General features: G+C 38.0%; 1 protein-coding gene across 8 annotated transcripts in view; it reads right to left on the bottom strand.

Moving 5' to 3' along the window:
• Positions 1-15,352, bottom strand: part of Avl9 (AVL9 cell migration associated) — a 50,181-nt gene that overhangs the window by 30,351 nt on the left and 4,478 nt on the right. For all 8 annotated transcript variants that reach the window (XR_015685539.1, XR_015685540.1, XR_015685542.1 and 5 more), the window contains 7 exon segments: positions 11,870-11,990; positions 10,785-10,870; positions 9,628-9,699; positions 8,321-8,410; positions 7,351-7,417; positions 6,284-6,324; positions 5,361-5,399 (listed from right to left, as the gene is read on the bottom strand). Coding sequence is in view for 3 of the 8 variants with exons in the window: in XM_087657387.1 (XP_087513513.1) it covers positions 5,361-5,399; positions 6,284-6,324; positions 7,351-7,417; positions 8,321-8,410; positions 9,628-9,699; positions 10,785-10,870; positions 11,870-11,990 (516 nt within the window). In the remaining 5 variants the exon portion in view is untranslated.

Below are 15,352 nucleotides of genomic sequence, written 5' to 3'. Positions count from 1 at the left end.
GCAAAAACACCAGAATAGCGAAAACAATTCCTAACAAAATAGAATGGCTGGGGAAATCACCACCCCTGACCTCAAGCTCTACTAGAGCGATAGTGATAAAAACTGCATGGTATTGGTACAGAAACAGACAGGTTGATCAATGGTATAGAACTTAAGACCCAGAAATAAAATCACACACTTACGCACACTAGATCTTTGATAAATACAATGGAAAAAAGAAAGCATCTTCAATAAATGGTGCTAGTCTAACTGGATGTCTGTATGTAGAAAAATAAAAATAGACCCATATTTGTCACCATGCACAAAGTTCAAGTCCAAGCGGATCAAGGATCTCAACATAAAACCAGATACACTGAATCTAATAAAAGTGGGAAAGAGCCTTGAACTCATTGGCAGAGGCAAAAATTTCCTAAACAGAACTCCAATGGCTTATGCTCTAAGATCAAGAATTGATAAATGAGACCTCATGAAATTGGAAAGCTTCTGTAAGGCAAAGGACATAGTCAATGAGACAAATCAGCATCCTACAGATTGGGAAAAAAAAATCTTCACCAACCCCACAACTGATAGAGGGCTAATATCCAAAATATATAAAGAACTCAAGAAGCTAACCACCAAAAAATCAAACAACCCAATCAAAAAATGGGGTAAAGAACTAAACCAAGAATTCACAATAGTGGAATCTCAAATGGCTGAGAAGCACCTAAAGAAATGTTCAAAGTCCTTAATGATCAGAGAAATGCAAATCAAAACAACCCTGAGATTCCACCTCACACCAGTCAGAATGGCTAAGATCAAAACCTCAGGTGACAACACATGTTGGCAAGGATGTGGAGAAAGAGGAACACTCCTCCATTGCTGGTGGGATTGCAACCACTCTAGAAATCAATTTGGAGGTTCCTCAGAAAATTGTAAATAGACCTACCTAAAGATCCAGAAATACCATTCTTAGGAATATACCCCAAAGATGCCCCACCATGCCACAGGAGCATATGTTCTACTATGTTCCACTATGTTCATAGCAGCCTTATTTGAGATAGCCAGAAGCTGGAAACAACCCAGATGTCCCACTACAGAAGAATGGATACAGAAAATGTGGTTCATTTACACAATGGAATACTACTCAGCTATTAAGAATGAGGACATCCTGAATTTAGCAGGCAAATGGATGGAACTAGAAAATGTCATCTGGAGTGAGGTAATTCAGACACAAAAGGCCATGCACAGCATGTTCTCACTAATAAGTGGATATTAGTCAAAGAAAAAAAAAAGTACAGAATACCCAAGATACAGTCCACAGAACTGAAAAAGGTGAATAAGCTGAAGGGCCCAAGTGAGGACGCCTTAGTTCCACTTGGGAGGGAGAAGAAAGCAACCACAAGGGAGGGACAGGGGAGGGAAAGGAGATGGAGGTGGGAGGGAGAGGGGAACATGATCTGGTTTTGGGTGGAGGGGGGTGTGGGGGGGAGGGAAAGGACTGAAGCCCTGAGGGCCAGCAGAAAGAATGAAAACAGGAGGAGACCTTGGGAGGAAGGAGGTTGGGAGGACCCTCTAGAATGTACCAGAGACTATCAGAACTCAAAGTCGGGGACCCTAGATAAAAGGCCCTACAGTGGTGAGAGGGAACTTATTGAATCTACCTCCAGCAGAAAGACAGGGCATCAAGCGAGGAATGTGGTTGCTATCCCACAGCCAAACTCTGACCCATAAGTCTTCCTGTCTGAGAAAACTGCAGGGACAAAAATGGAGAAAAGACTGAGAAAAAGGAGGTCCAGTGACAGGTCCAAAGTGGGATCCAGCTCAAGGGGAGGCCACAAGCCCTCACACTGAAGCTATGGAGCACTCACAAAAAGGGACCTGCTGAAAGAGTCAGATGAAGATATGTGTGCTCAACCAACGAACAGAAGCTGCTGACCCCTCTGGTTGAATCAGGGAAAAGCTGGTGGAAGCTAAGGAGCAGAGGAGGGCGACCCTGTAGGAGGACCAGCAGTCTCAATTAACCTGGATCCCTGAGATCTCTCAGACACTGGGTCACCAACCAGGCTGCATACGCCAGCTGAGATGAGGCCTCCAAGACATACAGCAGAGGACTCCCGGGTGTGGATTCAGTCAGAGAAGATGCACCTAATCTTCAAGAGACTGGAGGCTCCAGGAAGTTTAGTGGTTGGGTGGGGGCATCCTTGTGGAGACTGTGTGTGCGCATGCGCACGTGCGTGCAGGGAGGGGAGTACGGGGGGTGGGGAAGGGGGGAGGAGTTATGAGATGTGAAACTCTCCGGGGTAGACTGGGAGGGGAATAAAATCTGGAGTGAATAAATAAATAAATAATAACTAAATAAATATGAATAAACAAAAGAGTATGAAGTAATGATGGTACAATTTGACTTGGAGTTAGATGTACTACCATTGTGCTATAGAATAATTTGAGACTAGCAGACACTAGAAATGCAATATAGGATTCTTGATTCATCTGGTTCCTAGATGAAAATGAACAACTGTCTATACATTTTATCTATAAAGTTAGAGATAAGATACTCTCATTCATTATCTTTCTATAAAGACATTGAAAACTCAGCTCCTTACCACTCTTTAAATCTGTAATTTTTATACAAGATAAATGACTAAGAGATTGATGGGATAGGTCAGAGATATCAGAGAAATAAATGCAAAGGCTATAGTGCAAGAAAAATAAAATCTAGAGTGTGAAAACTGGGTAGTTACCATGTAGCCCAGGCTACTCTGGAGCCTACCACCATTCTCCTGTCTTAGCCTTCCAAGGCCTGAGATGACAAGACTGAGATACTACGTCTGGGTTTCTTTTTCTCTTCTTTTTTTAATAGAGCACCAGAATTTTTAAAAATTAAACTTTATGTGTGTTTTGCCTGCATGAACAATGTCTACAGATGTGTGCTTGCAGAAAGGCAGAAGAGAACGTCAGATACCCTGGTACGGGAATTACAGATGGTTATGAGCTACCATGTAGGTACTGGGAATCAAACCCTGTGACTGTGAAAGAACAGCTAGTACTCTTAACTGCTGAGTCATCTCCTAGGAGCCAGCTCCTACGCCTGTGTTTTTAACCCTTATTTCATATTCATGTTTCTAGGTGTTCATGTACACATTTAAATGCGTGTGGAGGCTGGAGTGAGACATCAGGTATCTTTTCCCATTGCTTCCCCAGCTTATTACATTTGAGACAAAGTCTCTCACTTAAATCTGGAGCTCACAGACTGGCCAGATGGGCTAGTCAGCAAGTGACAGAGATCGTCAATTTCTATTTCTCCAGTGCAGAGATTACAGAACAGGGACTGTGCTAGCTTTTCTTCTCACATGGACACTGGGGATCTGAACTCAAGTGCTCATGCTTGCATCACAAGCATTTTACTAACTGAGCCATTTCCCCAATCCTTAATATCCTAATTACAGTAAAAATCCATTCTCCTAAATCCCCACAATGACACTTAACACCTGCATTGATAAAAAAGTTCTCTACTTCACTTTGTGTATTATAATTACATTATTTCTAGGCAAATCAAATTAACATAAGGACATTATTATAACTAGAAGTGGTAATATATGCTTATAATCCCAGGATTCCCATGTTGGAGGCACTGGGATTAAGTTTTCAAACAGCTGTGATCACATTAGAGATCCTGTCCCACCCCAACTCCCTCCATGAAAAAAAAGAAAGCAAAGGAGGTTAAAACATCTAGGGAAACTTGAAAACAGACTGTATATTGTGTTCTACAGCCTTGTTTCAGTGAATCTGTATTTGTTTATAAAACAGGATCATAGTTAATAGAACACAGGGCTGGAGAAATAGCTCAGTGATGAACACTTCCTGCTTTTGCAGGTGATTCAGGTTCAGTTCCCAGCACCCACAGAGCAGTTCACAACCTTATATAGCTCCAGTTCCAGGGGATCTGATACCTTCTTCTGTCCTCTGGGGGCATTAGGCACACATGTAGTGAATATATACAAATACAGGCAAAACACTCATACTCATTAGGTAACAATAAATAAACTTAAAAAGTCACAGACTTGAAGGTTGGATAGCTTTTAGCCTCATGTGCCTCGATGCATTTTGACAATAAAAAGTATTGGAAATTTTTATTGTCCAGAGTTACATGCAACACACAACATAATTAGCTGATTTGTAACTCATTTTAAATGGCTCTGTGCTGGACTCTTTCAGGTAGTTTTGCATCCAACTCAGATTAATTGTAAAAAAAAAAAACTCTATGGAGCAAAAGAAGGTAACAAGCTTTAAGGTAATGAGCCATAATGAACATAGTGCATGACTGACCCCTCAACATCCCTTTTACCTTAGATGCACTGAATACAGTTAATGTGGGATATAAAACTGGATGTATTTCAGGGACAGCTTCTGATTAGTCTAAGCATAAGTTCAGCAAACTTTTTCTATAAAGGGTCAGACATATGGCTTGTTAGCCATATAGTTTCTCACAGCTACTCAACTGTTTCTAAAGGATGAAAACAGCTATAAACAATAAGCAAACAGTAGCTGCTATGCCTCTTTTCCAATAAAACTTTTATCATGGCTCAATAGTTAAGAACAGCCGTTGCTCTTGCTAAAGACCTGAGTTCAAGTCCTAGCACTCACATTAGGTACCCTGTAACCACAACTACAGAGTGTCTGATGTCCTGTTTTTGGTTTCTGCAGGAACATGGAAGCAGATGCATATATCTACACACATACACATAAAAACAGTAAGTCTTAAAAACAACTAATTTCTCTAAAGAAAGTGGTAAGGTAGAGTAGGCTACAAGACCTAGTTCATAGACCTGAGGTCCACAATGACTATGGCAATCCCATCTCTTTGTCGTACACAGTGGTCTGGAACCCAAGTTTAAGCCAATTAGTCTAGGCAGAATTTTGATAACAAGCTGATGGAACAAATTCATATTCAATAGCTCGGGAAGTGGTATTATATCTGAGAAAGCAAATAGCCAAATTATTGTTGGCAGTTTACTGTATACACGGGAGATCACTTTGAGTAAAACCAGCTGGACTGTGGGACAAAGAGAAAACCCAAGATTGTGACACCCTGGAAGCACCAAATCAACCATCAACCCTGAAGTCTGAGTGAACCAACACATTTCCTTTTCTATTTAAGTTAGTTTAAACTTCTTATGGTAACAGGACAATTGACTATACTATCAAACTGTCTTTAAAAAGGAACACACAAATTTGTATTTGTATGATAGTAAAAAAGAATTTTGTGTTTCACTTGACAGACAAAATATGTTTTAATACTTAATCATTAATTCCCACATTACAATAGTATGTAAAAATGCCAATAAATAACCTGTTCTTCCTTTTACCCTTCTGTATCTCACCTTCTTTTCAAGAAGAATTAGCTTAAACAGGATCAAGACCTGCAGAAAGAGAAAGAAATACTATTTTAAAACAAGAACTCAGATCTATTAATCATTTGCTATTTCTTTTTAAAATATAATCATGTTATATAATATTATATAATTATACTTAAGATACATGAGAAACTGAACTTGAGCTGAGAAATTAAGCATTAGCTATGTCCTCTAAAAATGTGAATCATTTGACCTTTAATTGAAATAATCTTTTTTTGGAAAGAATAGTGTCATCTCTGCTTGACATTTTTCTGAAGAGGAAGAGATTTGAGGCTGGGGAATTGTTTAGTTGGTAATGTGCTTGCCTACCATTCATGAGAGCCTGGTGTCAGTAAGTTAGGCATGGTGGTACACACTTACAAGCTCAGCACTGGGAGCTAGAGGCAGGAGAGTCCCAAATTCAGGGTAATACTTAGCTATACAGTGAATTCAAGGCTAGTCTGGGATACATGACATTTACATCGCTATTCAATAAAATTTCAGTAAATAAGTGACTGTATGTGTGTGTCCTTGGCAACTTATGCTTTAACAATAAGGACCATATCTTTGACACCAAAACCACAACAAAAGAAAAAGTAAGTCATGTAGAAGAATATTCCACTTTCAGGGAAACATCTTCATTTCTACCCATACTAAGTGAAACTGCAAAGACTGCAGAATAAGAAATCAAAAGCAAACTCTATTGAGCAAGAGGTACTCCCAGACTTTTACCACACAAATATTCCTGATGCCTCCGGCCTTGTATACTTAAGAAGCTGTCTTAGAAGAGCAAAACCACAATTATGCCGCCAGCTGATTGTGATACTGCCCCAATGAGTTCGCAGGAAAAGGAACACAATCACAGCCTCTCCCATTTCAGTACACCGCAAGTTGAAGGAGATCTATCACACCTTGTGTCGAAAATGAAGGACAAGATCTCGAGGAGACAGACCTACAATGTAAACAGGAGAGGTAAATGTGAAAAAAAAATATCTAGAGAAACAAATGAGAACATGTAAATATTCAAACATTTATGTAATTTTTGGTGAAATATATATATATTCGGAAAGAGTATCATCCCCAAGGATGAAAATGTTTAAAATATACCCTGTCAGACACATTAGCCATGTGGTCACTAAGCACTTCAAATGTGGCTTTCAAATTTTATGAACTATACTATAATACACTTAGTCTATACTATTAGTAGATACAGTTTTGGACACTGGGTTTAACACTTCTATTCTACACACATAAACCACATAAATTTAAGTCATAAAGCTTACACCATAATGGCAGTCAGTCTTTTAAATGTGAACTCTGGTCACTGCATTACATATACTTCTATTTCTGAATCACAGTGTTTTCCAATCACATAGCTCTAACACCATAGTAAAAGAGAAAACAACTTACAAATACAGTCTTAGAACAGGAATGTCTAGCTGACGTTCTAAGACTGCACTAGTAAACCACAATGTGGCTACTTTACATTGAAATGGAAACCGAGGAAACAAAAATTACCATAGCATTACAACTCTTATCACAAAAGAATATTTATTGACTACCTAGGCTAACAATGGATTTTTTTGTGCTGTCAATAGTGTACATTAACAACCCCCCGCCCCCAAAGTGAAGAATCTCAGTGAAGAGCTAAGCAGCACCTGTGCCATTCTATTGGAATTGAGCTGATCAGCATTAATGGAAAAAAGTCTAGTACTAGTCTAAAACGCTGAAACTTGCCTCTGCAATACATGTAAATATCACCACCAGTATAAAATAATGATCCATCTCAGATGAATTCTGGGTATTTAAGGAAGAAGCAAACTTAAGAACTTAGATCCCATACGAAGATTGTGTGAGTACTTATTAGTTGTATAATACTCAATGGAATGTACATACGCTTAACAGTTCTGATCAACAGTTACATGCAACTCAAAGCAGAAAACTCTGAGGACATTAGCTTGTTTTGGAAGTCACTCACCAAGATACACCTGTGATCCTTCTAATGAGGCCCCTCCCAAGGAACTGTTCATATGCTCATAGAGCTCCTGTGGAATGCAGAACGAGTTTAGAACTCTACACTGATACTTTAGCCACTAAGTTCCTAGAAATATGATGACCAGAAAGGGACTTTATTCTGCCACCTACTAAATAAAATAAGCAACCACAGTCTCCGAAACCTGCTAGTTTTCAGCACTCAACCTATTTCTTTTCTTGTAGACATGAACAGTAACAGGAGAGATCTGAGCAAAAAGAACAAAACGCTACTCGGGGGCTCTCTCTCTCTCTCTCTCTCTCTCTGCTCCTTTTCAGAACTTTAACAGAAATATAAATTAACCTTCCCTCTGTCTCCCCACTAAATTCCTAGCTGCCCCACCTCTCACCAATGCCCAAGAAAGATAGAGAACTGTATACCACTGCCAGCCTTGAGAAGGATGGTATCTTTTTTTCAATAAAATACCAGGAACTAGAAACTGGACTTAAATTTATAGACACAATGCCATAGCAAGATATCATTCCTCCTAAGAGACACTGATAATAGTTGTTTATAGTCACTGCCTTGTCAAAAACAGTTTGAATTTAGTACATGGGTTAATCTACTAGCACTTCAATGTTTAATGCAGATATATTATAAAGATTTACTCTATTCTATATTTTAAAAATGATTTATCTTAGATTTTTATCAACATGCATGTGTGTGCCTAAAGAAGTCAGAGAAGAAGAAAGACATCAGATCCCTAGGTGGTTGTGAGCCATCAAATGTGGATGCTAGGAACCAAACTTGGGTTCTCTGTAAGAGCTTTTAAGCACTGAATCATCTCAGGTCCAAGCAAATGGATTTTCATACAATGTTTTTCTTAAACTATCAGGACTAGCCTTCACAGTACTGCCACAAGAGCTATTTGATTCATTAAGCTACCATTCACCAAACACGTATGGAAATTGATTACCTTTAGAATGGAAATTTGGGAAAAATCTTTCTCTTCAAAATATGCATGTGTAATAAGTTGAAGTTTTGCTTGAAGTAAGCCATAAAGAGGCTAAGAAAAAGAGAAACCATCATTAGGTTGATCATAGTGAACAACAGAAGCAAACAAAACCCTTCAGCTTTTAATTCAAAGATATCAGGGTGGAAAGTTTACTAACTATCAACTGTAGGGTACACATTCAGAACCAGAAACTGTGATATCTCCTAGTCCCACTCTTTGGCAGCAGGTGAAAGCTATCTTGGCAAGGTTGTGAGACAGACTCTGGGCCAAGCTCCATCTTTCAGTCTGCTTAATTAAATGCCTCAACCTCTCCATACCTCCTCACCAAGCTGATCCTGTATACCAAAAGGAGCATATAGTATATATAGTATTTCCTTCCTCTCTCTGACCCTCTCTCCAATTCTTCCATTGTGGTGGGGAACAGAACTAGGACTTGGATAAGATAGATTAATATTTGTTTCTCTAAAGAAAATAAAAATAAGCTGAATGTGATCAAACACACATGTAATTTGAGAAGTGGAGGCAGAAGGATCAGGAGTTAAAGGTTTTAGCTATACAAAAAGTTGCAGGCCAACCTGGGCCAAAAAGGACCCTGTCTTAAGAACAAAATGATGTTACAATAGGGGCCTGGCAATGGCTCTGCTCACAGAGGTACTTGCAACTTGAGAGAGCCCCGATGAGTGAGTCTGATCCTTGGAACACACATAAAGTCAGAGGGAGAGAAATGACCACCAAAGTCGTTCTATTGTCTCCACATGTGCACTCTGGCAGGTACTCCTCCCCCATCTCTAGCAGCACAAATTTTAAAGATAATGTACATGTTTAAATGTGTAATTGTTAATTTAAACTTGAAGACTATGCACCAAGAAGAAACACAACTCTGAAATTTTGTTTTAGTACAGTTTTACCATGTCACTGGCTTTCCTCAAACATTCTAAAATTTAAAGTACATGTTAAGGCTAAATTTCTTAACTGCAATAGTCATGGACTTCTCTATTATCAATAAAATTGGAGAAGTTAAGATTTTTTTTTAAGTTGTTAAAAGAACCGTTATCCACAGTCTTAGGAACAAACAAAAATAGATAAACAAAATGTAACAGCTGTTTCATTTGGGTCAAACTTGCTCAACTTAGAGTCTTCAGCAGAGTAGAAACGAGAGCACACTGATGGATACAGAGGAAATAAGAGCACATTAGTAAGCACCTGACTAATTTTAGCAAAGTTCTGCCTTGAATGTTAATAGGTAAGTAAGTTACTAGATCTCTTACCAGCTTGCTTAAAACACAGACACTTTTCTGAACAGTTTCTCTGGTGATGTCGGCTTGCCTTACTTTTAATGCCTATTATAAGCAAATAGTTAAGTATTAGAAATACTTTATAGCAGCATTTACAAAACAGTTTTCAATAAGAACATACAAAAATTGTGTATTTGGTTAAAGAATGCCACAGTGAATTTCAGATATGCTAGTTGAGCGAGTACCTGCCAGCCTTGTTCTGAATGTCAGAAGCCATGCCCTGGGTAGAACAGTGAGGAACAATCCCTACTCTCGCAGAAGTTACTGGCCGATGAAAACTGTTTTATGTACAAGTCACATACCAGACCAACCATTTAGTGAGAACCAACTAACAAAAACTGACTGGATTAAAAAACAAAATTTGCTATCTCCTAAAAACGCATACCTGTGACACATCCAAAAACTGAGAGTCACAAGGATGGAAATCCACCTACCAAACAAATGGAGCCTCCACAAAAACTAATGTTGCTAGATTCATAGCTGCTAAAGCAGACTTCAAAACTAGTCAGGAGAGATAAAGGAGGTCATCATAAAGTGTCTTTAGGAACTGATACTCAAATTTACTATGGATGTATTTCCTGTTTGTTAGTAATGCTACTGAAGTGCTCTAACATTTTCTTTTTGTACATTTCTATACATTTAACTACTACTGAATTTAATTTTTAATGTAATTTTGATGGATGCCTTCCATCTTTCACTAGTTCTCATTATATAAATTTTAATATGCTAATAAAAATAATCCATGGCAAAAAAAATTGTAACAAATGCTGGTAACTATGTAAAGAAAGGAAAACCCTAATCATTGCTAGTAAGGGTGCAAATTGTTACAGCCATTATAGAGATCAGTATGGAGATTTGGCAAAAACGTACAAATTAAGAGCTGGAACAATGGCTCAAAAGTTAGGAATACACACTGCTCTGGCAGAGGACCCCAACTCTGTTCCCAGAACCCAAGTCAGATGAGTCACGACTACCTATTACTCCTCCTCTATGGGACTGAACATCCTCTTCTGGCCTCTGCACACGTGTACTACATGAAGTTACAGACTGTGACAAACAACCAGATAACAAACAACCAAGAAAGGATGGAGGAGCTTTTTCCTGCTGCTGCTCATCATCAACCATCATACCTTGGCTTCAATTTGTCGATAACAAGAGATACCATATACTGTGGCTCCATTTCCATTTCTGGGTGGCAAGTGAAAAAACACAGTATCTAAGAGAAACACAGAAAAATATAAGTAGTGACATTAGTTACTTATTACTGAACAATTAAATGTGAAATTATAATGCAGTCATTAACATAAACATAATGACACATCCAGGAACTATGTGATACTTATTTCTAGCATCAGACTTTTTCCCAATCCTTATAGTACATGTCTGCCACAACACCTAGGAGTGTTAAGGATAGCAAGTCAAACTGACTATAAAATTACAGAAAATATATACAGGGACTGTTCCAGACTAAAGGAAAATCAAATCATAAAAACTGATGGCAACATGTGAATTCTTCAATTTTCTGAGTGCACTCAAAAAATTTGGTTTAAAAACTGGAAAAATTTGAACATAGACTGGATGTGAGATGATATTATGAAATCACTGTTAAATTATTTAGCTATGATAATACAACTGGATGCTGGGAAATGATTACATTCTTAGAGGGTGCATGCACTTAAATATTTAGAAGTCAAGTGTCTGTCATTATTCCAATGACTTTAGAATAAAAAGTTACAAAACTGACAATACACACAAAGAAAACTTGCAAATATTCCCTATAATCTTAATTTAATTTTCCCACCAGGTTGAAAGCATCCATAATAAAAAAGTTAGGAAGAAACATATTTCTGAGGTTACAAATCTTATAATAAAATTTATTTAAACTGTATGGTAACATCTGATTTATTTTATAAGGGATTTATTTATAAGTATTAAGTAATGCATGAGGAAAACAAGTACTCAAATGATGAAATGATGTTTAATCTGGTTTAATTAAGGTAGAATAGTCCTTCATTAGATGTGACAAAGCACTCCCATATGGTGGAAGACTCCATAGGAAGGAAATAGCCCAGTACTCTCTAAAGCGTCTCTTGTGCATGTCTCACCTCCAACACATACACATTTTACAAATAATCACAACAGGTCCAAAGTATTCAAGACCATGAGAGAAATTTCAAAATTGCACTTAGTAATTCATCTATTATTGACTGCATACCTTCCTGATAGTTATGTGCACCATCTGGTAAGGCAAGGGAAGGCAGGTACTTCCACTCTTCAGGTAAAGCGTGGCTGTCATGGCCATCTCCTGGAATTAGTGGTGGGTAAGAGAACTCAACCTAAAACGGAAAAGAATGTTAGCCAAGCAGTGATCAAAGAAGGGGTCTTACACTGACAAACTGATGCTCTTAAATCCTGAATGATGCTATTGACGATTATCAGCAAACACACAGAAGTGGAGAAAGATGGGAAGGTTTATAGACTATTCCCAGTTGACTTAAAGCGTCTAGTTATAACTCAAGTGCGATCTACTCATAAATATGTTTAAACAGAGTTTAGGTGCTAAGTATACTCAAGAATTCTGTAAGTGAAATTAAGGCTATGCTAGGATGACTTGGGTTCAGTGTCTGTAACACAGTTTCTTTGGAAAAATGTGGTCCAGACTTTAAACAGCCAACTTTGGGAACACAATTCATCCATAAGTTGTAGACTGCCTATCTTATGTTGGCAATTTTAGAATTCTTGTTTTCTGCTGGTAAAATTGCTACCATTAGATACTTGTTCTTGAAAACTAGAAGAATTTGCTATCAATTTTAAAATATTTAACCTCCTTTCTACATGAACACTCACAATTTTAATAGCTACATAGTACTTGTTTAGTCAATACTTTTGTTATATTAGAAGGTTTTAATAGCTGTATAAACTAGCTATTGTTATTCAATGGGCATAATAAAAATACTACTGGTTCCTACAACAAATATACTAAAACCTTTAAAACTTCCTGAATCATAAATTACTTGTAATCAGTCCCAATATTCCCTAGCTTATACTTAAGCCATCTTTAGAATAAAGAGTAGTCACCCGAAATGCCTTGATTAGAAAGATGGAACTTTCAAGCTTGTCCTTTCACCCTAGAAGAGAGCCTGGAGATCAGCAAATAGCGAGTGTGTTGATCAATCATGCCCTTAGCAGTGGGATTCAGGGAGCTCCTGAGTTGCTAAATACATGAAGATGAAGGGAAGGAATGGATGCTCCCTATCTCTCCTTCATATTCTGCTTTATATTCCACTCTCTTCATTTGGCTATTCTTGAGCTGACGGTTATGGGAACCTTTAAATTTGACAGAAGTTCAGGTGGCCTGGGACCTTGGCACCTGTAACTGGCTTTGTAATAAGTCTTATGGATGCAAGCCCTTAAATTATGGGTTTTAACGTTAACTCAGAGTAGTTAATAATAGGTCTGCAGAGATGGGAAGAATCTGAGATCATACATGAACAATAAGCTTCCAGCTTCATATCTGGAGTTTCCTTTTCACACTTATCCTGATTATTATCTACTACTAAGTAGTCCATGGGCCAAAATCTAAGTAAAATTTAAGGATTAAAAAACACAGTGAGACATTAATGTACATCAGTGTAAAGGAGATATCAACATCCCCCAAAAGGATAAAACTAAAACCAAGAAAATTTCAAGTATCTCTCTTTAAATAACCAATTCATGTGGGTAGATCTACTCTGATTCTAATAATCTTACATATTTATTAAGAAGTGGTAACAGAAGGAAAGAAGACAATGGCTGACTTACAAAAAGTGGAAACAATAATGATGCTCTAAATCACAAGGAATAAGCTTTTTCTTTCTTATGTGTACAGGTGTCTTGCCTGCATCTATGTAAGAACACCATATGGGTGTCTTTTTCTAGTGGTTGCCAACGAAACAGAAGGAGGGGTCCAAAGCTGAACATGAGGCAAGGATCTATCCTCAATGGCCTCCCACCCTGTTAATTCCTATTTAGGTACCTAATAGGAAACATCACAACTGCCACTTAGAGTTTAAAATGATAATATAAAAAGGTGAAAGCTATGTTGAGGCCCATTAAGGGAAAGCTACTTTCTCTGGGTCAAAATAATAGAATCTTAATTATGCCTTTTGTCTTAGGAGGAGACATGACATTCTGATATGCTCCAAAGATTAGAACATTACATACTATTCTCTCTTAATCCTGGGCCAGTAAAATAGCTCAGCAGGTAATGTACTTGCAGTCATAATTCAATCCCTGAAGTCCTGTAGTGAAGGAGAGAACTCTCTTCTCAGCTGTTCTTCTAACCTCCACTTCTGTGCCTGCTCTGTCACTCACCCACCAGAAAACCTTGTTAGAAAGCCTGGTTCACCTGAAGGCATCATGGAAATGGGAAAATGATCCCCTTAGTAAGATCATGTATTCATCTCCCAGAAGCCCAACTCCCAAAAAGCTGCTTATAGCTTTCCCATCAAGCAGTACTACTAAGTCTGCCAACATTTCCTTTTCTATCTTTCTATTTCTTCTTTTGATACACTCCAAAACCCTAGCAACACATGCCCATGCTTTTTCACTTTCTATGAAGACTCCTCCACCTCCATTTATAGCTGTTTACTGACTTCCAGGGCTGAACCCTCCTGGTTTATTGGACTCTAATTTGAAAGGCATGACTTTCAGGGGCTATGAAATGGCTCAGAAGGTTAAAGGCATCAAGCTTCATATCTGGAGTCAGAACTCCCACAGTGCAAGGAGAGAACTGTTTCCAATTTGTTTCCTTTAAAATTTGCCTGAAATTAGACTATTTGACATGAAATAATTTCTCTCTCTCTCTCTCTCTCTCTCTCTCTCTCTCTCTCTCTCTGTGTGTGTGTGTGTGTGTGTGTGTGTGTGTGTGTATATATATATATATATATATATTTCTACAGGATTTTTTTTTGTTCAAGTATATAAAGTATAATTGTCAGATTGCCAGATTTAAAAATACTGTGATTCATTTATTTTTGAGACAGTGTCTCCTATGTAGTCTTGGCTGGCTGGAACTTATACTGTAGACCAGACTGGCCTTGAAGTCAGAGATCTGCCTGCCTCTACCTCCCAAGTGCTGGAATTAAAGTTATGTGCCACCATGTCCAGCTTTTTTTTTAAATGCAATGCATAAGTATCGTATTTACACAATTTTCACCCTTTCTCTCACTCTCAACTCCTTCAATGCCCTTCTCTCTCAGGACTTTGTCTTTGTTATTGTTACACACAGAAACACACACACAAATGTTCATATAAACTACTGAGTCTATTTAGTGCTCTGTGTGTGTGTGTGTGTGTGTCTGTGTGTGTTTGGCTGAGCACTTGAAATGATTAACTCATCATCAGGGACTTATCCGCTCAGTCTTCCTCTCTAAGCATCCATTAATTGGTTGTGGCTCTTCGCAGTAAAAGAAAAGTAAAACTTCCATGCATATACAAAATAAAATTAAAATGTAGTTAAAAAACAAGTGATGACTTTCTCCCTTTCTCCTTTGTCTTCCCAGCCTGGCAGCTGCCAAATTTATAACTTATTGACCCTGGTGGGGTTTTTTGTTTGTTTGCTTGTTTGTTTGTTCCATTGTTTTTTGAGACTGGTTTTCTCGTGTACCCTTGCTAAAACTGTTTTGTAGATTAGGCTGTCCTGGAACTCAATGTTATA

Source organism: Rattus norvegicus, chromosome 4 (assembly GCF_021556685.1).
Source record: "Rattus norvegicus strain SHRSP/BbbUtx chromosome 4, alternate assembly SHRSP_T2T, whole genome shotgun sequence".
Classification (NCBI taxonomy): Eukaryota; Metazoa; Chordata; class Mammalia; order Rodentia; family Muridae; genus Rattus; species Rattus norvegicus.
This window is presented reverse-complemented; position numbering and strand designations above follow the sequence as displayed.